Raw genomic sequence first — 25,545 nt, forward strand, 5'->3', positions numbered from 1 at the left:
AGCCTGCTTTCTAGCTAAAAAAAACTCACTAGCCAAATTTTCCAAGCCCGTGGAAAAGTTTGTTGCAAGGCACTATCGAAGGCTTTCCCTCAACCCAGCTAGGCACAACTCAACAACCCCACTGCTGCACCAGAGACAGGAGTCCTGACGTTTCTGCCAGTAAAACCACGTTTCACTTCATCCCACTTGACTTCGTATCCACAATGGCTCTTCCCTCTGTATCCATTTTAAGGCCCTGCTAAGATGCTACTGTCAGTCTTGTTGCTGTCAGGTGCTTTTCTCCTCATGTTTAGAGCATCTAGAGTACTACTTCCAAAGCAACAACAGCTTACTAACAACATGGGTTCAAAACCACATTTCCTGTCTCAGCTTACAGCACAAAAATGCACAAGCTAGACCAAAAAAGTAGAATTTAAACTGCTTTTTAGCATCTCACAGACTGCTTTCATCACAACTGAAATCTCCCTTCTTCCACAAGCTTCCCTACAAGAACGGAGCAAATGCAGCCACACTTCTTCCCTTTTGCCTGCAGCTGAACTCAATTACATCATTCTTGCTAATGAGCTAATCAGCTGGCAAAAACTGACAAATGTTACAGCCCATCCCTCTGTCTGCAAGGCTGGGTGCAACACGAAGCCAGGTCAAGAAGGGAGCAGCCAAAATGCTGCAAATGGCAAAAAACTCACTTATTCAAGTCTGGGTGCTAAACATCAAGTGGGTGCCCTGGTCCCTACCCAGATGTGGAGATAAGAGCCCACGCATTTGGGTGCAGACAACCACCACTTGTGAGGGGTTTTGCACTGCTTCAAAGCAACCTGCACAGAAAATCAGGCCAGGCAAGAGTCTCCTCTCCTGACCTCTCACCTTTCCCCAGTACACACCAGTCCTCGATGCAAGGAAGACCAGCCAAAATTCTCATTGTGCCCCCAAGAACTGCAGCCTCGCATAATCAGGCACCTCCAGAAAGATGATATGACCCAAAGGGGAAAATCCCTTTTTTGCATTTATTAGTAGAGCATGTACTAGAGGAGAAAGACAAGCAAGTAATCCCTGTTGCTCTACAAGAATGAAGATGCTGTTGAGACTGTCAATGTTTATGCTAAGCCTCAGGTTAAAAGAAAAAAACCCTAAATCCTATGCAGACATGAAAATAAAGCTCTAAATTAACATCTCAAGGCACTTCCAGGGCCTCCCTGACCATGCAACAGCACACATCTTAATAGGATAAATTAATTAGGACTCATTTTCTTTGTGCTTCCTCCTGTGACACACACCCAAATGAAAGCTCGGCACAACAAACATCCCAAGGCAAGATACCTGCAGGACCCAAACACTGCCAGTACATCTCGCTAAGTCAGCCCTGCTGCTGCATGCCAACACTTTTAGCAAGTTAATTAACCCATCAGCCCGCCCCCCCATCATGTATTACAGCTCATTAGCCTTCAAACTATGCAGGCACACAAGTAATTTTTTCCTTTCCTGCCCTACACATCCAAGACCTACACAACGCTCAGACAACACGTGCTTGGGAACCAGCCACACACAATCCCAACACCTGAGAGTGGTTTGTGTTTCAGCTTCCCTCTCACTGCATCACTATCCAAAACAGCAATGTCAAACTTAATTTATTGCTTCACCGCTAATCATCAACTTAATTAAGAGCAATATTAGGATAACAAACAAGTGTTAAACACTTCCAATTAGGCTTAATTTTTTCACAAGGAAAATCCCACGCTATTTTCAATTCATTATGGGAAGAGTTTTTACTGTGGGTGGTGATGTTTGTTGGGGTTTTCTTACACACGCAGAAGAGTCAAGAATCCCCAAGGTGTGACACAATTAGGGGAGCAGCACATCCTGGGAGCAGCCCTGATTTCGAGCCAGGAGCAGGGGCACACCTTCCCCTGCCATCTGAGCTGGCCACATTCAAACACAGCTCCCGAGGTGACTCACCACAGCAGCTGCTGATCAAACACCGAGCCCACAGCAGAGCCGCTCAAACACGGAGCAGGCACCTGGGAGAGTAGCTGGCACATCCTGCCTTTATTGGCGCTTTGCAACATTGGCATTCAGGCCACACAAGGTACATTCTATCTCGGGGCTGCAGAGAAAAGGCTTGTGCTGGCACAAAGATGATGAGGGCTGTCTTGAACAGGGCTGTTCCCAAGGAAATCGCTGCTCCTGAGTTCCTGCTCTCGGAGGAAGGCGGACTGGGATGAGAAGGGATCCAGGCCACACACTATTCCCGTCTTTTGGGCACACCTGGCTTGTGTCTTATTTGGAAATTATGGCTATATTCCTCCCTGCCTAGTTTGGGAAGGAAAGAGCTGTTCAACACAGGCACATCTCTAACAACTGGAACAGTCCTTGCCTCTAAAGAAACTTCCTCTGGCTTCCCCAGCCAGCAGCCACGTCAGACAAAAATCAATCTTTACACTCACTGTATTCAAAAATAAGAGTGTGGATGGAAGTGGACTGTGGTTTGCTCTTTGCAACCTGCCTCCATCTGCTGACACTGGAAAAAACCAATAACCTGCTTTTCTTGAGTGGAACTGGCAAGAGCTGGAGTTGTCAGAGCACCTGACACCCAGTTGCCATGAAAAGTAGCAGCTTCCAAGAACCCACATTCCTGGATGATTCTGAATATTTCAGCTCAGTATCTTACTATGTAACTTCACTGAGCTGCCACCAACATGTCACAACAGGAGAGAGTTTGGAGCCCCAAATACCACGAGGCATTTGAAATCTCAAGTTGTGTAATCTACTCTGACCAGGAACTGACATAATTCAGCAGCTTCAAAGGAAACAGCTCTTAATTTTTCATGAGAAGCTGTTAAGCCACTATATATGACCATCCACAATTTAACAGGTAATGAGATGCAACCTCCAGAATACAGGCTTAAAAATAATTATCAGAAGCAAATCTTAACAAAATGGGAGTAGATGTTCTGCACAGTTCCTTTCTCCTCTTTGGTGCTGCAACAATATTACATCATCCAACACAGACCAATAAAACTGACATCCAGATGGGCTTAAAAAATAAAATACTGCTGTCTGCCAGCTCCCAGTTACAGGACATCCTTTAATAACAGTGGTTTCAGACAGTGCCAAACCAGTTGTCAGTTCTGAGGAGCACAGGGCTCCTGGAATTGCCCAAGAGTGAAGGCAGGTCACAAGCTAACAATAGAGTTTATTACTCAGGTTTTCCTCCTCTTTAAAATGTGTTTGATCTCAAAATGAAATAGCCAGAAGCATCAAGAGAGAGCCAGGACTAACCATGAAGAGGGACTGAGGCTGTATTTCAACAACTACATTTGCACAGAATAATAAAATGAAGAATTAAAGTACACCTTTCCTATAACCCTCCCTTCCACATTCATCCTCTACTGCTTCCTACATGCACTGTGTATATTCACAGGCAAAGAGATGGACTCCGAGACACACATGCTGAATGTCCCAGATGGTTTAAAAGCTTTGGCACCAACTCCCTGCTTTGCATGCACCATCCTAACAGCCATCAGAGCAGGAGCCTTGGTTATCTTGGACATCCAAGCGGAGGTGGGAGAAGAGGTCTCCATTTCAGAGGATCAGCATATTGTGCTTTCCAAACACAGAAGTTTCAACCCACAGAAACTCATGGCAACATGCCAAGAAAGTAGGTTCCCAAAACAGTGAGGTCTCTTAGAAAATAAAGACAGGTACAGAGCAAGTTTTCTCTCTTGCAAGATGCCCAAGTTTGGTACCTTGCGGTCCCGGAACCCAGAGCGCTTCTTCTTCTTCGCTTCCGGCGGCACCTCCTCATCGCCCGACGATGTCACTGCCCGCCTGCCCTGGCTGCCGCTGCTCTCCTGCTCCTCCTCCTCGTGCTTCCCCTTCTCCCCCGGCTCTGCCCTCGGGCCGTGTCTGACGGAGGAGGACGAGTCTTCTGCGTAGGCCCTGTCCCAGGAAAGAAAGCACCTGTTTAGGAAGTGACTGAGTGGTGCTAAGGCTGCAACAAAATGGTCCTGCCAGGCTCTACCCGAGTGAAACACTGGCTACAGTTCAGTGGGGAGGGCTGCAAAGCAAAAGCCCCCTTGGAACACAGTGTGCATTCCCCTGTTGTAATCCAATTTCCACCCCACACCAAAACCCAGACTAATGGTCACAGTAAGTTTTCTCAGTCCAAATCACTCAGTGAATTATCACATCCTCTCCCAAAAACCAGACATGCAAGAAACACTGGGAGAAGGGCATATCATACCTCCTCTAGCACTAAATTCCACCTCTGCTTCCTCAAAAAGATATACAAAGTGACAGAAATGTGTTTTACCATCAGCACTGCAGGACTCAGGACTAACAACCTTTTTGTTTCAGCTCAGCTGATTTATTTTCTATCTCCAGCAGCTGACAGGCTGTTTTATCCCCTTCTTCCACCAATGACTCTTCTAAACACCAGTGCTGCAAGATTTGTGACAACAAAACTGGAGTTGTTTATCCTCAAGGTGAAAATAAAACTCTGGCAGAGCACAGGACCCCTTTTCCCTTGCTGTTCAAATACAAAGATCTTCAGGCAACTCCATTCATAGACCAAGACTCAACACTTCAAGTGAGAGTCAGGAGCAACTCGCAGAACTGCAACTGGCAATGGGATGATTAAATAAAAAGCAGGATAAATCCCTAAGCCAAACAATGCTCTGGCTTTCCCATGCTTTACTTGTAAAGCAGTTTAGAATCAGACAGAGCTCAGACCCCATTAACATCAGTGAAATTACAATCTCTGAGGATCCGTTAACATGTCACAAGCAGCAAAGCCAACGGTTTGACAAAATTATTACTCTTTCTAAAGGACTCAAACAGAGCTCAGGGAAACATTCCAGCCTGCCCATAATTTAAGCAAATCTGCCTTTGCTTTGCATTCCTGGTGGTTTGTTTTGGACTAATCACAGGGTATGGAGCTTACACACAGGTGCTGCTCCTTGGCCACTTTGGTACTGCCTGGAACTATGAACGTAGTCATTTACAGCTGTGTGAGTTTGTTTTAAAAGGGCTGCCTTGGGAGAAAAACAAAAACAAACCAAGATTTTTGAAGTCTCCCAAGCTCTAAACAAAAGGCTACACATACTTCATCCTACCAGTTTCCTGGAAAACACAGATGTGGTATTTAATATTAACAGAAGAGAGTCTGTGTCTGTCTCCCCAGAAATCACAGAATCATGGGTTGGAAGGGGCCTTAAAGATCCTCTCATTCCAAACGCCTGCCATGGGCAGGAACACCATCCACAGCTTGCAGCAATCTCAGCACATCAGCTCCCAAGAAGGAGAAATGAGGGCAGGTGCTGCCTCAATTAAATGCTACCAGAATAAAAGACAACTCTCTCCTTATCAGCATCCAATAATTCACTGACAGTCGCAGAACAAGACAGATGGGAATGGGCTAAATAACTGCACACCTTCCACAGTACCGGTGGGAAGAAAGCACTTTATGATTTATGGAATGGTTTGGGCTGGAAGGGATCAGCTCAGATAGGGGTTCAGAGGTTTCTAGTCCACAGTGGGACAGAACACAGCTCCATTACAGGGGTCTGATGTAATAAAATATACAAGTGGTCAGAGAAGAGCAGTATTAATCCTGCCTTTTCACATAAGAATGGAGTTTTATGCACTTTCCATTCTGAAAAGACTCTGAATCTCAATTTGCCAACATATGTTTGCAAGTCCTACAGCAAAGTACCATCTTTAAGACCCCCACTGAACCAAACTTTCAGGGACAGGATCCAAACCTGGGTCCTCCACAAGAATCTTAAGATAGGGAAATTATTTCCCTGGAACAGTCTGGCAGCTGATCTCTCTTGGAGCATGAAGTCCACACTGGCACCTCTGCTGAAGCCTTTCCTGAAAGTTCAATCAGCACTGGCACATCCTTGAGGAGCTGTGCAATAGGCTGGAATATGCAGTTACCAGCTGAGGCTACACCAGCAGCACTGACATGGAAAGCCCTTGTGCAGGCAGGACACCCACCTTAAGTAGCTCTCAGGAAGTCTCTTGGGAAAAGGGGATAGAAAAGCGATAGGAAATCAATGGCTTATCTCCACAACTAAGCTATTCCATATGAAACATGCTGAAGAATAGCTGTATCAGGAAAGATTTGCTCCTGTAATGCTTGACTGACAGCTAGCAGACCAGGGAAGGGATAGATGAAATTGAAAAATCAAACATTTTCAGCACATCCCACGCATTCCTTCAATCCATCAGGCTGTCAAGTCAGTTGCTCCAGTGATAGAGATGGAGGCTGTTTAAATACAGTCGGCTTTTTCCTCCCTCTGCTTTATCCAGGTAATTAACTCTGCTCCACAGTCAGATCACCATCCCAGCATTCAGGAAAATGAGCTCTGAGGAGAAAGGCAGAGCCTGTAGGCTACTTCTCAAGCAAGATTTTAAACAGCTCTTCCTCACCTCCAGGCCACTGGCCAAACTACTCACTGAAATAACCACTGAAGGAGCAGCACTCTACGTGCCCCTTCTCCTCTGTGTATTTTACCACCCTGTGCTGAAATTCTTGGCTTCCAACACCTGCAACTTCCACACTCAGCCCACACAAAAAAAGTCTTTGAGTGCAGATGTCAGAGTATGGCTGGAGAAAAAAAAGCCCCTAGCTCCAGAAATATGGACCCTGCTGGACTTAACTCAGCAAGTGAAGACTCTCCCCTCCGCTCTTTGACGAGGCTGACTTTCCAATGGAATTCCTGGTGCTGCAGCTTCTGCACAAAAGGGAAATGAAAATACAAAGCCTCCCTTCACTGTGTGCCAAGACCAGCCACCAGTCTCTCTCCGCAGAGTGTGCCTGCCCTGGATCCTGAATCCTACTGCCATGCTTCAACCGTTCTGATCTCTTCAGACTGTTTTTCCCTCCAGTGAACTGAATTTGAAACAAAGACTATTTCCCACCCACTTAGCAGTATCTCCTTTGAATCCTTGGAGAAAGCCAACAATCAAGTGTAAGATTAGGTTCCTTACCCTCCCCAAAAACACCAAGCTACCAGAGGCCTGCAATGATAAATTCTCTCTTAGGGAATCATTATTTAAGAGAGCCAAAGGCATGCAACCATAGGATATAATCCAGGAAGGATCCTGGGACTCACACTAGGCATTGGCACAACACTCCAAGTTGCAGGTCTTCCAATGAATCACACCCCCCCACTTGAAAGTATTTTTCTTCTTTGAATGACAGAAGCAGAACAGCATGAAAAAATCAGAGAGCTTTGTGCCAGAGATAACAGTGCTCAGCTATTCTAATCCTGAAGACAGTAGCAAAGTACTCAGCTATCAGTTGCTGTTCAGTCTCAGAAGGAAATGTAAGAGATCTAACAACAAGCTGGGCACTCAGGAGTCAGCAAAGATGCTGCCACGAAACCAGAAGCAGGAGGGAGGAATCTTGCCTGACACATGTGTTCTGCAGTTGACTAAGAGCTGCCGTTCTCCCTGTATGTAAACATCTGGAGATATCCCAGTGAGGTTTAAAAGCCACTTAAGACTTCGGGGCTCTCAAGCTGTAATGCAAAAGCAAGTTTGGACATGACACTCATAAGAACAGGCTACCTCCAGGGATCAGGAGAACTTTCAGCAAGGAGCTCTGTCTCACCCTCAGCTCAACCCTATTCAGCATCTAAAATAGTTACCTGAAACTTTAATAAGAAACTCACCAGAGATTATGAAGAACCACAACCCAATTTTTCAGGGTATCACCCTACTCACAGAACTCTTTACTACTTTGCTTCCCTCCTCATCTCTCACATACTCAACACTGACATAAATTGGCAAATTTGTGGCAAGAACTTCACAAAGGCAGTCAGACTAATGACACATGCTGTGGCATCCTGACATTACCCCAATATCCTTGTGAGCTATAAGTCTGGTATTTCTTAATCCAGGAGATGCTGCTTTCATCTCCAAACAGAGCTCACCACAGTGGGGTATAGGGCTGTGCCCCCAGGATCTGATCCCTTCCTTCCCCAGTGTCCATGGAAAAATCCCAGTGTGCAACCAAAAGCCATCGGAGAGAACTCAGTGTTCTTTCAAGACACCACTCCCAGATCAATGTGTCTTGAAGTCTTAGGAAAAATCCCTCAGCACAGCAATCCCAAGGGTAGTCTCTTGAGTGTGTCACCTCTCACAAAGAATTTTAAAAAACCATAGAATCACAAAATGTTTTGGGTTGAAAAGGACCTTAAAGATCATCTTGTTCTACCCCACAATATATAAACACAGCAGAGCTCTAAAAATAAAAATAATCTCACATGGATAATACCTAGAGTTTTTCATCTTTTCTCCCCTACATTAGGTTAAGTTGCACCTGACACATCTATAGCTATAAAACAGGTTTCTCCCCTCTTGACTATGATTTATGTGGTTGCCTTTGTTTTACTACATGAGAGATTTTTAAAGTCTCTGTTTCAGCTGGCATAAGATATTTCCAGCAATTCTACCATTAAAAAGGTATTCTAAGCAAATTACTCTAAAGCCCCCAGGACACTGGTGCAAAAAATCAATGCATTCTTAAACAGAGTTATAGAATCCCAAAACAGTTTAATTTGGAAGGAACCTTAAAGCTCCTCCAGTTCCACCCCTTGCCACGGGCAGGGACACCTTCCACTGTCCCAGGCTGCTCCAAGCCCCAATGTCCAGCCTGGCCTTGGGCACTGCCAGGGATCCAGGGGCAGCCCCAGCTGCTCTGGGCACCCTGTGCCAGGGCCTGCCCACCCTCCCAGGGAGCAATTCCTTCCCAGTATCTAAACTAACACTGCCCTCTGGCAATGGGAAGCCATCCCTTGTCCCAAACCCCTCTCCAGCTCTCCCGGAGCCCCTTTAGGCCCTGGAAGGGGCTTTAAGGTCCCCCAGATCCTTCTCCTCTCCAGGGGAGCACCGGCAGCTCTCTCAGCCTGGCTCCAGAGCAGAAGGGCTCCAGCCCTGGGAGCAGATCCGGGTCCTCCTCTGGACTCGCTCCAACAAAGTCCAGCAACACAGGTGTCTTGACCTTATTCTTTCTTACCACTAATTTATTCACAGAAGGATAAGAAATGAAGCATTAACTTAGTATTTTCAGTCTGTCAGGAAGAGCACTGGTAAGACTCTGCTTACAGAGGTCCCTCTGTGCCCCCAAAGGTACCTTTGCTCCCTTATTTCACTCAGTATTAGATTGATTAACAAGCTTCAGCACCAAAATGCCAATTTAAGTGCTTTCAGATGCCCACAGATTCAGCCAGGAAGGGCTGTGACATGAAGAACAGATCTGCAGCCATTTCGTAACACTCCAAACGGGTATCAGGAACAAGAGAGTACAAGTTTTACACCACTATGAGTAACAGAATATTTTTTATAAACATTAAGCTTGCTACAGACTGTGAGGTTTAGTACTTCTCATATATTACTGCCTCATTTAGAGTAGCCAATGACTGCACCAAGATTAATTTCAATTAATTCAGTTCATTATGCCAATGCCCAGATACTTAATTGCTTCTCTTGCCAGCTGGAAATCCTCAGAGTTTAAGTTATTGCTGAGAAAGGGTAAACTTCATTAGTCTTCTAAGCTCAGCTATTTGCACTGCTTAAGCATTCCTCACCACAGGAAAACTGAGCTGCATTAGCTACTCCTGTTGTGTAATAATTTAGAGGAGATACATTCCCCCAAAAGCAGGCAGTAGGACTTCCTGGAGGGCAAGGAAGGCAACAGGAGCAACACTTACCTGCGATGGACCAAAGATCCATCCCACCAACCCACCTCCTATCTTAGGGAACACACAAGTAAGTCTATCTTGCATCATACAACCAGGGGATTTTTTCATATGTATCTTTTCACTCCTTGATTTCTCCTCTACCTTTGTGTGAGCTTCCTTACCCCGGCACTGGCTTCTGCTGCTGACCACAGCACATCCTACAGAATCCACCTGAAACACACAGGTTTCAGGCTGCACCTGACAGTCTCCACTTGAGAATTCCTGTCTTTCTTCACACCGTCATAATCTTCTACCTATCTAGCCCAAGAAACTTAAAATGTTCAACTGATCTGGCCTGTTGCATCTTTAATGCCTTAACTGTAAAGAAGTATTTACATATTTACCTGTTAGAACTAATTAATTATACTTACTGCTACTTCCTGTACTAACTCAGGACATGACTACCTGAGTAACTCAGGATGTCATTACAAACATTCTGTCCTCGCCTACTCTCAAACTCTACTGATCACCTAATTTACATATTCAGGACAAAGGAAATTTACACTTCACCCCTTATAACTCTAAACAAAGCTAAAATGTCCACTTGAAAGCCCATTTAAAACTTCCACAGACGTCAGTATGAAGAATTTTCTACATCAAACTTATCAGTTTTGTTCCTTGTTTTATTCAGCAGCTTTATGCCAAGTAATTAATATTGTAAGCTTGGGTGCACTTTTATTTTACAGTTGCTGACGTTGAGGATTTATTTCATGGCTCAGACAGGAAAGGAATACTTGAAAGTCTGTACAATTCTATTTAGTGCTTTATAAATTTACAAAAGACAAAGGAGACAAGGAAGAAGAAGGAAAGGCAGACCAAGTAATAGCAGCAAGTCAGCCTCTCCAGATCGGTGAGAGCTGGGTCTCCTTTGACTGCTTTCTATCAGCAGTCTCAGCTGAGGAAGGTGCCCAAGGGCCCCCAAGAAACAGCAAAGTACTCCACGAGCCAAAAATCTCTCCCTGAAATCCATCCCTGACCCAGCACTCCACATACCACAAGCACCATCCTCCTGATAAAAGCAACACCAACGCCTGAAAATGTAGCTGGTTTCAAAAGCAGAGGAACCTGCTACAGAAGGGAGTGATTAACTCCGTGTTTCTGGGACAGCTTTACGTAGGACTCTACTGACTTTATGATCATGCTGAGGATAAGGTTTTAAGTGGAAAAACCCCGCTCGCTTCCCTGCTGGAAAAGGGGCGTTATCCTGGCCATTCCCTCAGAGGCACTGACTGCATCAGCGCAGAGCATTAGCAAAATGCAGCACAAAACGGCACTGTGCTGGATCACAGCGTTCTTCCTCCACGCAAGCAACTCCTCTTAGCAGAGAGCCAGCTTTGACAGCTCTAAGGAACAGCCAGAACATTTCCCATCACCTTTCTCCCGCTGCATTAAAACTAGAGCCTTGTAGCCACAGGTGAGCAGAAAGCCAGCAATAAATCACCTGAATACAAGCATGAAAAGAACAGAGGCTTTCAGCAAATACTTTATTTTTAGACTCTAATTGCAGTCACATGCTTGAGTGACACTGCTGGTGCCACACTGCTCCCACATGACAGAAGAGAAGGGAGTCCCTGTTTTACTTCATACATGGCACAGGCCCAGGGTTCAGTGAGAGCCACCTCAGGAAAGCCCAAACATCCCCTTTCTCCCCACAGTTATGGAAATGAGCTTTGAGCCTCAGAGCCCAGGAGGTGTCCTAAGGCTCTGACCCTTAAAATCCACATAAACCCCGTGTGCTGCTACCTTCCCCCCAAGAGACGGACTGTCCCCTTCTGCTCCCCTGCTGCACTTCATACACGAAGCAGCCAGCAGACACAAAAAAACCAGAGGAGCACACCCTGGCTGGATGCGCTGTTTCGATCAGAACCTGCGAAAGCGAAGGTTTCTCTCTTCACACCACCACAAACCGCCAGGCAGGAAGGAAATCAGGCAGGAAACCACATCAAAGAGCCCGTGTGAGACAACGCCTCAGCCAGCCCCGAGCGTGGTCGCACCCCTGAGCACTCCCAGCAGCAAATCAGCAATCACCCACAGCCATTCCTCCCATGCAGCAGAAGCAGGACAAGCAGGAACGCTTTGCCGAGTCTCCTGCAGGTCTTAATCCCCGCCGCAGGTACTTACCAGGGGCAGAAGAGAAATTAGATACCCGTATATTACCTCTGCCAAAGGAATCTGGCAGCTGCTGTCACTGCAGTGGTCCCGAGGAAAGCCGCCACCACGAGCCTAGGCCGGGTCCCGGGGTGGCGGGGCTGTCCCGTGGTAACGGCGCGACACCGCCGACAGCCCCGCGGCCACGGGCAGGAACCGCAGCCGCAGCATCCTGGGAAACGAGAACACTGCTTTAGGAAAACAACCAAAGCTTCCAGGTGCTGCCGCTCCTAAACAGGAAAAGTTTCACAGAATAACTGTCATGGGTGTTTATCACCTGTTGTGAAAGAGGCACATAATCTGCCTAATGAACAGATTAAATACCTGCAAGCGTTAGGTACTGGCACATACCTGGCTGTCAAATCCAACTACTTACCAGTGTTATTCCAATTCCTCAGCCTTTCCCCAAAACCCTCATCAAGAAGGAATCTCACCTTCCTACAGAGGCTGTGGACTCCCCATCCCTGCAAAGGGGAGGGGGCCAGGCTGGATGAGTCTTGGAGCAACCTGGTCTAGAAGGAAGGTGTCCCAGGCCATGGCAAGGGGTTGGAGCTGGATGATCTTTAAGGTCCCGTGCAACCCAAACCATTCTGTGATTGCATGAAATATTTGCAGCCTACCTCTCAATTTCCAAGGCATGGAAGATGGCAGGTAGATCTGACAAGCAACTACAGCAAGTAAGAGGCATTTGGCCAGAGGGAAAGCCACAGCTGGATTTTAAGAGGCAAATTAAACCAAATAACAGGGAAACCTATCAAATAAAACCCAACCCAGGCATTTTAAATTTCCCTAAGAAAACCCTACTGTTCTTAAATCACTTTTTTTAGCTAGCCTGGAACAAAACATTTCTATTCAACTGTAAGTACAGGGCAAGTTTCAAAGTGTCAAAACTTACAAAATACAATCCATACCCCACTACACGTGCAGAGGAACAGAGACAAATGGGAAGGCAGAGCTACAAATCTAAACCTAATTACAACAGAGAAAAAGGAAGCACAGAAACACCACCTCATCACACACCAGCTACAGGAGGCAAAGCAATTTTGGTGGCTCACAGGATTGAAGGCAAAGGGCACATGCTGCCTTTGAAAAGAAAATTTGCTGCATTTTCTTGTGAAATAAAGGTTTTATTTCTGAGGCAGATGCAATTTTTTCAATCACAAGGTCAGCCTTAAAATTGGGAACACAGTGGTAAAGGAATGCCCAAAAAAATCACAGAACAGAGGAGCAGCAGCCTAATTTTTCCTTTTATTCCCCATTCTTGCCATTCTACTCACATATTCCCAGGCAGCGAATAACCACAGAATACAAAAATAAAGTCACATCTAGTGGCTCCTATTTGCTTCTGCAACACAGGATGCCACCACACCGTTCTGTGAAACAACTTCCAAAAACGAGCATCCCGGGACCGGTTTGTGCAAACACCTCTCCTGTGGGTGGTGTGTTAGGCCATTCCCGCTGCAAAGAGCTGGATCTATCAGTGCCATTTGCTGCAGGTCAGGATTCCACAACGGGGTGATGTGGAATTTGGGAAGGGAACAGACGAAGAGGGAGGGAAGACACACAAAATATTCAGCGGATAGTTCTGGGGGCTGGTATCTTTTAATGCAAGGGATGGTGGAGAAGCACCTGAAGACTTCTTGGCACAATCAAGTAACAAAAAATCATTAACAAATCCCTTAACAGTGTTTTTCTCCTATCAGGTTAAGACTTTTGCCCAGTCCTGGGACAAGGGAGGAGGGATGGAGCACAAGAGGTGGTGGAGGTGGCAAAGCCACAGGCTGCCTGTCCATCCCCACCCCAGTTTATGGGCAAACACCACAAATTCCAGTGCTCACAGTGAATCCATCCAAAGAGCATCCATTTGATATTTATCTGTACTCCCATTAAAATCAGCATTATGGCTTTGTTTATGCCTTTTCAAACAAACAGGTTTGAAATTCAAGATTTAATGGAATGCAGCCAGCTACCGGCGCTGTTCTCCAATCGTCTCCAGCTCCGAACAACAATGAGATGGTTATGAAAACAAACTCTGATTTCAAATTTAAAATTATTTCCACTCTACACAAACCCCATGTTCCCATTTCATCTCCAGGGATGAATTTCTGTTCCATATGCAGAGGAAAAACTGCACGTGTTACTTTTCTCAAGAAGCTATGGTTGCCCTTTCTTGGGTTCCCCATCCTAATTACAGCTTTATATTCCTAACATGTATTGGATAAGGGAAATATTGCCAGTATCATTTAATCAGCCAAAATGAAATTGAGCGTTTACTTGGGAGCTTGAAGAGATTTTTTACAACAGTTCTGATTGTTGGCTTTAGCACTGCATAAATGTTTACTCTGCCTGAGCCTTAAGAAACACTGAATTATCCGCTTTGTCCCAGCAATCCCCATCCTCAATTCTGCTGGGATGTTTACCCAGAGTGCTCACTTGGTAGCAACTGCCTGAGAGAGCTGAAAGCAGCCAGTTCTCACAACAGCCCCAAAATAAAGAGCATCCTTATCTCAGAGCAATTAAAAAAAATCCCTTTGGAAGCTGAGTTTTCCATCTGCAATTTCCACAATCTCTCACAATTTTCTTTTTTTAAATCAAAAGTGCCATGATATTTGGTATATTTGGTTAAAAACTCCAGGCACTGAAGTCAAGATCACTTGAGAAAGCTGATGCTCACTTTTAGAAAGATTAAAAATAAGCATCTTGTCCTTTGCAGCAATGAAAAGCTCAACACCACAATCTGCAGTAGGGCAAGGAATAAAACTAAAATCAAGAATAAAACTCCCATCAACTGATGTGATTACAGCTTACAATAAGAAACAATCCCAATTCCTGAATGATTTACTACAATAAAAGATTATTTTTTATAGGATACAATGAAGTAGCCCAGAGGAAAAAAAAAAAACGAAAAACCACTTAACTTTTATGTTTGCTTATTTTCATTATTTTGGAGTTATTATGATGTTGTAGCACTACAGCTACAAGGAATCTGCAGATTGTATTTTTGTTTCCAAGAGATAAGCCAGCCTTACCTTAAATTCTTGCTCAGAACAGCTCTACAGTTACTGTCAGAGGTTGAATTAATATCCTTGGACAGAAGAAATAGTTGGAGCTTTTTTCCAGAACAGAATGACCCATCTACTTTTATTTATGCCACAATGCATAGGTTTGGTTTATTTTAAGCAGAAGAGTCAACTGAGAGACTCAAACCCACTAGGAAAACACCACTTCCAACCCAAGACAAAACAGGCTCCATTCAAACTGAGACCATCCAAGTCCCTTGGAAAGAAGAAATGCAACATTGTTTCAACAGTTACATCCCTTCTGGCTTGATGTGGCTGTCTGATTTCCCCAAACAGTGATCCTCTCTGTCTGCTAATCTGTTCTCCAAGGAAATTGAGACAAGCTGTCCACCTCTCCCCCCGTCTTTCCAGAGCTCTGGATTTTTTCAGTGCAGATAAGAACTGGAAGATCTCAACTCATGCATCCTATTTAAGATACCAAAAGAAGAGAACAAAAAGACTTGCTCCTGTTTTTCCAGCCCCCTAATTAGCTGATGGCTCCAAGACTGAAAGCACTAAGCAGCCCAGCCTGGGGGAAAGGGACTCCCCACACCTGGGTACCCCCCAGCACTGAACTTTGTGTAGCCCTTTTGGGGATCCAGAGCAGATAAAACATTTGAAGCAGCATTTTGGTGTCAAAACTGGCCTCGGCAAGGCAAGCATGTTAGAGGGACAACAGTAATTTAATAAGCCAGTGGGTGTTTAAGTTTTAATCAGAGAAGGGGGTCACAGGCACTTCTTATTTGAACAATTTCCCTAGGACATGGTAAGCCCATGAATTAGTGCAGAATGTCAACTGTAAATTTAAATTAAATATACTGATATGCAGTAAGATCTTCTGAAAAAAAAAATGCATTTACGAGGCACTATTTAGGCATAAAAACTCCTGCAGGGACGGGCTGAGATGGAGTCACTAAGAACTCAAAGAGCTTTCTAGAGCTGTGTGTTTATTAAAGAGCCAAGATTGACGATGCCAGAGCACATCAAGACATCCTGACCCAGCAGATGCTGTAGCAAAATCCCTCACCTGTTCCCATCTCAGCCCCTGTCAATTATCCCTCAGCCATGCTCATTGAAGCCAGAGCCAACAGCAGAAGAATGAGGGTAATAGCTCCCAGATCTCCTGTCTCCGGCTTCTTGAGAGGATTGGGAAGAGGGGAAGGAAAATTTAAAATGGGTAAAGAAGCACAACAAATCCAGTGGGAAGGAAGAGTCAATACACAAGGGAAAGGGTGCAGCAATCAAGAGAGAAGTTTCACCATTAACATGGAGATCCATAAACCAGGGGGAAAGAAAATCTCATAGGATCAACCTGCCAAAATTGGTTATGACTTCTCCTTCCCAGAGCAGCTGGGGCTGCCCCTGGATCCCTGGCAGTGTCCAAGGCCAGCTTGGACATCGGGGCTTGGAGCAGCCTGGGATAGTGGGAGGTGTCCCTGCCCATGGCAGAGGGGTGGAACTGGATGGGCTTTGAGGTCCTTTCCAACCCAAACCATTCTATTATTCCATGAAATGTGTATAAGAATAACTCCTAAGAGGGTGCCAGGAGGTGCATTCCAGCTAATGAAACGTCTGGATCCACTCCTTCCCCACTTCCAAGACAGACCCAACAGCTCCTGCTCTTTTCCCCTCCAAATTTTCAGCTTACCCAGCGCAATTTCGAGATAAAGGATTACACATCTTATTGAAGCTATTACCCTACCAAGACACATAAATCAGTTTGGGGAAAATGAAATCTAGCACCAAAAGTAATTTCTCCTCGGGTAGGAGATTGGGGAAATATTTGATCACATTAATTTTGCTGGAGAGAAGAACCACATTTGTTTCAGAGCACGATTCAAATTGATGTAGAGTCTACCAAGCATCAATCAATGCAGAAACCTAAGCCATAGCCTGGCAATTTCTTTTTAACTGTCATTGCAGTAAAGTTTCACCTCTTCCTAAAATCCTCAGCCCTGAAAATGCCCAATTCCCAACTCTACAACTCTGGAACTACACCCGGCCGTGGCTCAGCCTCCTTTCAGGGATGATCAGTGACATCCCTCACCTCATGAGCTGCTTTATTCTGCCAAATAATTGTACTGATTTTCAGGGCTAAGTAGAGAAGATGCTGCATTGCAAAGACACACACAAGCTTTTAGATTCAGCTTTAATAAAGCATTTTTAGTAATTGCAACTAGATTATTTATAAGGATGTAGCACAGTAGCTGGTTTGGGCTTCCCTTGAAAGGGAGACAGGAGTGTTTACATCCTGGGGAAAGACTTTGGTGCCACTAAACTGGCAGAAGAAATCTGGCAAACTCAAGAGCAACACCAAATTTAACCTGCAAGCTGAGTCACCAGAGGATCTGAGTGTGGATGGACGCAACCACCACGAAGAACAGCTTTTGAGACACAAATGAAAAATGAATGTACCCAAACAGAGTAAACTGGTCCCATCTGTTGCAGCAGCACTGAAAATAGCACCTCCAGCAAGGATAAAATATTTCCTTGCTACTTCAGACAGTCAGACTCCAGCAATGCACTGTAGGTTTCTAAGAGGCAGCTATAAACTTCCACAGAAACAAATGGCAAATGCTGCTTTTTCCTGGTTAAAGCTTTCCCTTCCCTTCCTCCACCCAAAATGCAGCACATTCCTTGGGCTTTTCTATCTAGAAAACATTACAGCAAACCCCAGCCATGAAAAACTCCCTAGCAACACCTCCATAGATGTCAGAGGTAACTTAGCTGTAAAAAACAAAAACCAACCAAAAAACTTCTCACCCTTTATTAAGGATAACAATCCTGCTTCACAAGCTACTTCTACCCTAATCAGCAAGGTGACATTTTCTTTTGCTAGTTGCTATTCCCAAATAATCAGGTTGCCTTTGCAAACCAGCCACGAGCCAGTGCCCCAGAGCAGAGGTATCTCCACACTAATCTGAGGAGCAAAGGATCATCAAAGAACTGTTGGCAGAGGGGTAGGAAACATAACACATTTACCTTTTCCTCTAAAAAGTTACAGCCAGGGGGAATGCATCTGCCCAATGACCTGACCCATTTAACTTGCCTTGCACTATCTGTATCTATGGGGAGTGACTTCCCTGAGAATTCCTAACTTTTCCACTTTTCCACTCTCCTTGAAGTTCCTGCCCTTTCCCAGCCAATAGTCACCCATCTGCATGCACCTCACAACAAACAAAAATATCTCAGAGTAGTCAAATTTAAGAAATGTTTATGGCTCATCTGGCTCCAAGAAAACCAGCATTAACTCCTAATGAATAAACATGAAAAATTAATTCTGGAAGAGAAAAATGTAAGTTACCTGAGAACAAAGCAAAAGCCTCTCTAGGCTGACAAGGTGACAGTTTGGCAGGCTTGAGTTACCTGGAGATATAATTCCAGCTCCAGAAAGAGACAAAGGTTTTGTGAAGGGAGACAGGCAGTGGATTGTCTCAGAATTTGATACGGTGAAGTCTGAATTTCTCTGTGACAAGGAGGAAAAAGATTTGTGAACCCCCCAAGAACCTGAATATCACCATGTGGTAATTTCTCCTTGGCTGAAGTTGACTTTTAAACAGAAACATCACCTACGGCCACGTGCTCCTTTAGAAAATGCTTCTTCCTGCTCAAAGAGCCACACTTTGGTGGCTTTATTTTCTATCCAAAGAAATTTTAAATTAAAAAAACTTACCGAAACAAAAAAATTCACAGCACCTGTGTTTCACCTACCAGATGGAGATTGTTTGGGAATTCAGGAGAAGATTACAGCATTGCTTTCCCCCAAAAAACGAAAAGCAAGTCTGAATCACAGCAGTTGCTTTTTCAGCAACACATTGTTGGATTAGCTTGAACTTCAGAGAGAAGAAAAGAACATGGATAAGCCAGGCTAGTGCTTTTAGAACACAGCCCGAGGAGCTCGGTTTCAGCAGGAAAAAGCCAGCAGCAAACACTTGGCTCCATCCAAGTGGGCAGGCAAGCAGCACACCTTAGGTACCTGTCTGTATCACAACTGAGATTTTTGTGACAAAAATCCCACTGCTCTTCTAGCTCCTGAAGCAAAAATGCCAGAGATGGGAAGTTTGCACCAAACGAATGAAAACACAGGAATTCAGGTGGTGGTACAGAACACAACTGGTCCACACAGTCACTGGGGCTGACACAGCAGCTTTGTCTGCACCACGGACAGGCTACCAGTTCTGGAGCCACACAGATTCCCAGCGCTCAGGTTTCAGGCACAGGTCAGCTGCAACTTTGCTTGTCTCAAACCACGACCTTCTTTCTTTTTGTCTACACGAGGATCTCAGATTTCACTTCACAGAGCTAAAGTAAGAGAAACAACTACGAATTTTAGCTTGAGTGACCCTGGAGACGCAGAAAAAAGCCCCAACCCAACCCTTGTGCCAGTCCCAGCACAAAATTCCCAGTTACAACCATCAGTGCTTCTGGTTCTTCCAACCTTGTCCTGCCCCACATCCACAGAAAAGGAGCTTTTCACATGGTGGGACTGCAATTAAAAGCTACTCTCAAGAGAGGTTAAATCCAGAATGCATGGAAGCAAACACCATAGCAGGTTTGCCTGGGGGGAAAAAAAAAAGCCACTGCACTCACAGACAGGGCAGCAGACAAACATAACCCAGAATTTACTACCCGAAGACTTTTCAGGAAAGTCCACAGAAGCCACAGTAAAACAATTCATGATCTAACAGTCTATTTTTCCTGTTTTGAAGTATCTTAAATCTAAAACTAAGAGGTGAGGCTGCCACAGGCTTCGGATGGTGTGTGCTTAGGGAGACAAAGTGCCTCAGGCTCTACTCACTTTCTGCTACAAGTCCATGTATTTTTTACTTGAAGTGTCAAACGCATCACCCTAAAGATAAATATTCATCCTCAGCCTTCCAGTACTAATGAAAGAGTTGGAGAATGGTTCTGGACAAGGACACGGAGCAAAAGGACAAGGGGGAGTGGCTTCCCAGTGCCAGAGGGCAGGGATGGATGGGATATTGGGAAGGAATTGTTCCCTGGGAGGGTGGGCAGGCCCTGGCACAGGGTGCCCAGAGCAGCTGGGGCTGCCCCTGGATCCCTGGCAGTGTCCAAGGCCAGGCTGGACATTGGGGCTTGGAGCAGCCTGGGACAGTGGAAGGTGTCCCTGCCCATGGCAATGGGTAGAACTGGATGATTGTTAATGGCCTTTCCATGATTCTGTGTTTAAGAGGGAGCCACACCATTTGCACCACACTTTTCCTAAAAAAATTCAGTTTAAAAAAGAAAGGCAATATTCATCTCAAAGGTGTACACCACCCTGGGTAACTGTTCCCTGCTAAATTATCCCAGACAACATCGTCCCACCCAAAGCCACATCTACACCAAGACACTTTTTCACTGACACCCTTGCAACGTCCCAACAGGAAAACAAAGCACCTGGAATAAATATAATTAAGGTTATTTTTATTGTTGTACACAAGCATCCTCAGCCCCACTGCACTGAGCTGTGTTAAAATATTGGGCCCCAATATGTCAACTGGGAACTTGGGAAGAAAAAACCAAGTATTTCGATATCCCAGCTCACTTCAGGAAGTGTTACTGCAGCAACTGGAACAGCATGAAAGAATGTGTTTTTATAATAAACTTAATATGATGCAGAACTTACTTTGCTCAAGAAAACCAAAATGGTTATTTCCACATTCCAGATCTAAACATGCTGATGGCTCCCTCAATTATCACCTGAAAAATGTAACACTTCTGCGATGCTACTTCAAAGCCCTGCCCAGACTTCAAATGATTTGCAAGTCTTGCAGTTTGTTCTGTTAAGCAGCCTGAGGACAATGGGACCATCTCTCCTCAAACTCTGCTGGGAGCTTACCCAGGAACCCGGGAGGTGCAACAGGAACCTGCACGGAGAAGTGACACAGACACCAGAGACACAGAGGGCATTCCAGAGGGTCCCCAGCAGGCAGACAGTAATGATGGAGTCAAGGCACATCATTCTTTTTCCTCCAGGGCATGGGATTTCAGCTTCTTTAGTTCAGGAAGCATTAGGGAATATCACAAAAGTTTCTGCAGAAAATGGGTCATTGGGAGAACAAGCCACTTTCACAAGGAAATAAAGAGGGGTTACGTGAGCTTAAGAGTCACTGTAAACACCTTCCACTGTCCCAGGCTGCTCCAAGCCCCAGTGTCCAGCCTGGCCTTGGACACTGCCAGGGATCCAGGGGCAGCCCCAGCTGCTCTGGGCACCCTGTGCCAGGGCCTGCCCACCCTGCCAGGGAACAATTCCTTCCCAATAGCCCATCCATCCCTGCCCTCTGGCACTGGGAAGCTATTAAATGCTCTGCTGCTCCAGATGGACAAATACATAGTTTAAGCATTTTTTATTAGCTTTGGTTGTCTGTTTGTTGGGGCTTTTTTTTATACCTCCCTATGTTCAAACACATTTTTAGTGAGCACTTAAGGTTTTTTGGTGTTGGGGTTTTTTTTACATTTTACGAAAGTGGCACAACTGAGGCTGGGTTGACAGAAAGCTACAGGCAGACAAACTTCTTCCAGGGCTCACTGTGCCCAAGCACCTGCACCAGGGAAGTCAGCAGAACTTTGCACACTGCCAAAAGGCAACTCATTCTCCTACAGCTTTAAGACAAGGCCCAAGGGAACGCTTCAGGACAAGAATAATTCCACACAGGGTATATTAAGGGTAACAATCAACCAAATGATTAATTCATCAGAGTTAAAGCACTTGAGAGCAGTGAGTTGCACGGCCCAGCACTCAGCAACACCATCCTCACCTGTAGCGTGTTTGCTCCCAGTTTGCAGGTCAAGAGGTCACAGAGAAGACAGGGAAGTATTTCTCAGCTGGGCTGTGTTCTAAACACGAGAAAGAAACATAATAAAGATCATAACTTTGTGCTGCACACAATTTCCCTCCTGGCAGTCATGCCCTGCAATGCTTACACATATCGACCTCAGGAAATGCATCTCAGACTGCGCCAAAAAAAGCCAGGAGGGGGAAAATGGTCAACAGCTGAATAAAGGAATTAAAGAAAAGCCAGGCCTTTAACTCAAGCCCGAGCTGGCAATGAGGGTTCTAGAGAAGAAACCTCCAAAAATCCTGCCTGGTTTGACCTGCCCACCCCCCCTAGACCCCACTAAAAACAGTCAGATTTACCATCTTTCCCAAGCAGCTCATTAAACTACAGGCAAGTACAGAACACATAAATCAGGTCGTGATAAACATCAGGCATTTCTATGCTCTGAGCAGTTCATTAACTCTAAAGTTTATTCACCCTAAAGGTTTTCCGACGCAAACTGCACATCAAACACAGCTAGGGCCATTCAGCGGAGTTAAAGCTTTAAAGAGCCTCTATTAAGAGAAAGTCGTTTGCCATAAGCTCTAACTAACACACGGCAATAACTCACAAAGCCCGGGCTGCGCCGCCGGCGATCCCGCACCCAGCAATAAAACTATTCCAAACCTAACTCCTCGCACAGTGTGAGAGCTCCCCAAAACACTCCCTGCAGGGCCCCTCGGCCCAGAGCGCCGGCGGGATCCCTCCTTCCTCTGAGCGCCGCGATGGAGCCCCAGAGCCGCGGGTTTATTCCACAGGGGTGAAGTCACCGTGTTACCGCGGGACTCGGGGATGGAGAAGCCAGAAGAACACGGCATCCTGAGCCCCGTGTGTGCCGGAAAACCTGTTTTTCCCGGGCAGCACCTCTGTCTCAGCCCCGGTGCCTAGGACCCCTCAGTCCCGGGACCTTCCCATTCCCGGGGCCTGCGACTTCCCCTAGCCCCGAGACCCGCTTCCACTGCCGGGGCCCGGGAACCCCTCCTCAGCCCTCGGGACTCCCCTCAGCCCTATGGCCTAAGAAGACCCCCATATTCCGGGGCCTTGAACTTCCTTCCCCCAGGGCCCGGGAGTCCCCCCAGCTCCGGTCCTGGGACCCACTCAGCCCAGGCCCCCCTCAACCTCCGGGCCCAGAACGCCGCAGCCCCGGGACCATGTACTCCCCAGCCCTGAGCCGTCCGCCCTTCCCCACCTCCGGGCCCCCTCACGCCCCTGCTCACCGCAGCCCTCAGCCGCTCCCGCCGCCCCGCCCACCGCGCGCGCTTCCGGGAGCGGGGCCTGCGTACAGGGGCGCGGTCGGCGGGGGGCGTGGCCTGTTCCTGGTGGGCGTGGCCTGTTCCTGGTGGGCGTGGCCTGTTCCTGGTGGGCGTGGCCTGTTCCTGGTGGGCGTGGCCTGTTCCTGGTGGGCGTGGCCTGCTCCTGGTGGGCGTGGCCTCGGCGTTTGCCGGGCGCCGTGAGGTGCTCGGAGGTCGGTACGGGTTTTGGGGGGGGTCCGTGCGTGTGTAAGGGTTCAGAAACGTCTTTGTGTAGGTCATGAGAGGCTTTTATACAGCGTGTGGTGAGTGTTCCTACGGGTCCTGCGTGTAGGAGCTGAGGGGATTGGGAACGGGGCCTGAAAGAGCGTGTGTGGGGCCTCAGGGGCTTATACACATACTGAAAGGCCCGTATGTAGGGTCTCAGGGACCTATATATATATATATGTGGGTTCTTTAAGGTCTGTGTATAAGGTCTGAGGGGCCCACCTGAATAGATAGTCTGAAAGGTCTGTATATAGGGTCTGAGGAGCCTATAAACATATATATATATATATATGCTGAAAGGTCTGTATATAGTGTCTCAGGGGCCTATCTATCTACGATGTATAGAGATATATATATATATGCTCTGAAAGGCCTGTCTATAGGGTCTCAGGGGCCCATATCTATAGGTCCTTCAAGGCCTGTGTATAGTGTACAAGGAGAATATTTATAGGTCCTGAATGGCCTGTCTATAGGGTCTGAGGGGCTTATGTATAGGTCCTGAAAGGCTTGTATGCAGTGTACAGAGAGCATCTCTATAGGTCCTGGGTAGCAGGGCTGAAGGACTTGTGTACAGGGCCTGAAAGAGTGGTATATGGGGTCTCAGGGGTTTCTATATATGTGTGTAATCATAGAATCATAGGATGTTAAGGGGTTGGAAAGGATCTTAAAGATCATCTCATTCTGCCATGGGCAGGGACACCTTCCACTGTCCCAGGCTGCTCCCAGCCCCAGTGTCCAGCCTGGCCTTGGACACTGCCAGGGATCCAGGGGCAGCCCCAGCTGCTCTGGGCACCCTGTGCCAGGGCCTGCCCACCCTCCCAGGGAGGAATTCCTTCCTTCCCCGGGGTCGTGGGTGGGTGTGTCAGCAGCTGCCGCCGTGCCCAGCAGCTCAGGAATGGGATGGCAGCGGGAAGGGAAAGTGAGAAAGGCACGCCTGGGTCATGTGCACCTCGGCATCTAGATCAGAGGGAGGATTCACTGCTGAGGAGGCTAATTTTAGGTATTTTAATTTTAGTTGCTTCCAGATGCCTCTTAGGTTGGCTCTCCTCAGGCTTTAATGTACCCCCCGTTAAAAAACACATTTTCTGGAGGCATAAATAGACAACGATTGCTCTTGAGGAATACAGGAGGCTGCTGAATCCTGACACTGCCCTCCCACAGCAAGAACGCCGCAGGGATTTTTAGGATGTACCTTTTGTTGAGGCTTAAGGGGATCCCAGAGGTTTAGAGGGGTCTCTGTGGGGCTGAGGTCTGGCCATCTCCAGATCCCAAAAAGGGGTGGGAAAAGCAGCCAGCAAACACTGGCATGTTTGGGTTACTCAGGTCTGAGTCCTGTGATGAGACAGGGATCACCAGCCTGCCCAGTCCAGAGGAATTTTCCCCCCCTATCCTATTGCTCCACGAGAAGCTGGGCAGTGCTCAGCTTACGGAAGGTGGCCAGCACCATTCCTTTATTGGCACGTGGACTCTGCCCCCCATCTCAGGGCTGTGCTGTTTTATCTGCAGTAACCTGAAAACACCAACCTTTCTTCTAAATAAAGGGAGATGAAATGCCCTTGGACCTGGGATCCTCCTGAATTTCCTCATCCACCTATGCCCGATGCACCTGCAGGATTTTGCATCAATCTCCAGGTGCCAGATTCTGCTGTATCACAGCCCTGGACATCTGTAGGAGTAAAATTGGCTAATCCTAAATTTAAATACCATGGGGAAAGTGATGAATCTATGAACTAAAAGATCCTTTAGGTTTTTTTTCTTCCTAGCTGGCTTATTTAATCCAAGAACTTTGGGGCTTGAGCAGGTTTTCCAAAGTGATAGCTTTGCCTATGGCTTATCACACACCCACTTTCTCTTACATCAGTGGGTTTTTTTTGCAGGAGGGAACAATCCATGCCTGTCTTGGCAGTGTTGGGATGGTTGATGAGGGTTTGAAGCTTGAATTTTCCACTTCAGCCTTTCCCACTGCAATAATATTAATTGCAAACGCTGGTGTGCTTTTCTCCAGCAATTCTTCTCAGGAGCAGCTTTCCAATATTCAGCCAGCTGTAATTATAAGCACCAGGAGAAAGCCTTGTTAAATACATTATTTTATTTAGGTTTTCCGAGAGTGGAAGATGCTTCTAGCAGGAGCTATTTGACCTAAAATGACAGGGTTTCATTTTGGTGCCAATATCCTCACCCTTCCGACTCCCTGCGCCTTGGGGAGCCATTCCCTGCTGGCTCATTTAATTGCCTGGGGTATTGATCTCAG

General features: G+C 46.3%; 1 protein-coding gene across 1 annotated transcript in view; it reads right to left on the reverse strand.

Moving 5' to 3' along the window:
• The window catches only part of MICU1 (mitochondrial calcium uptake 1), an 84,726-nt gene extending 61,642 nt beyond the window's left edge, over positions 1-23,084 (reverse strand). The window contains 5 exon segments of the mRNA XM_039554419.1: positions 3,744-3,936; positions 11,907-11,995; positions 11,997-12,069; positions 21,718-21,796; positions 22,995-23,084. Of these exon segments, the coding sequence (XP_039410353.1) occupies positions 3,744-3,936; positions 11,907-11,995; positions 11,997-12,068 (354 nt within the window). The 5' untranslated portion in view covers position 12,069; positions 21,718-21,796; positions 22,995-23,084.
• Between the last annotated feature and the right edge of the window lie 2,461 nt (positions 23,085-25,545).

The sequence above is a fragment of the Corvus cornix genome, chromosome 6, assembly GCF_000738735.6.
Source record: "Corvus cornix cornix isolate S_Up_H32 chromosome 6, ASM73873v5, whole genome shotgun sequence".
NCBI lineage: Eukaryota > Metazoa > Chordata > Aves > Passeriformes > Corvidae > Corvus > Corvus cornix.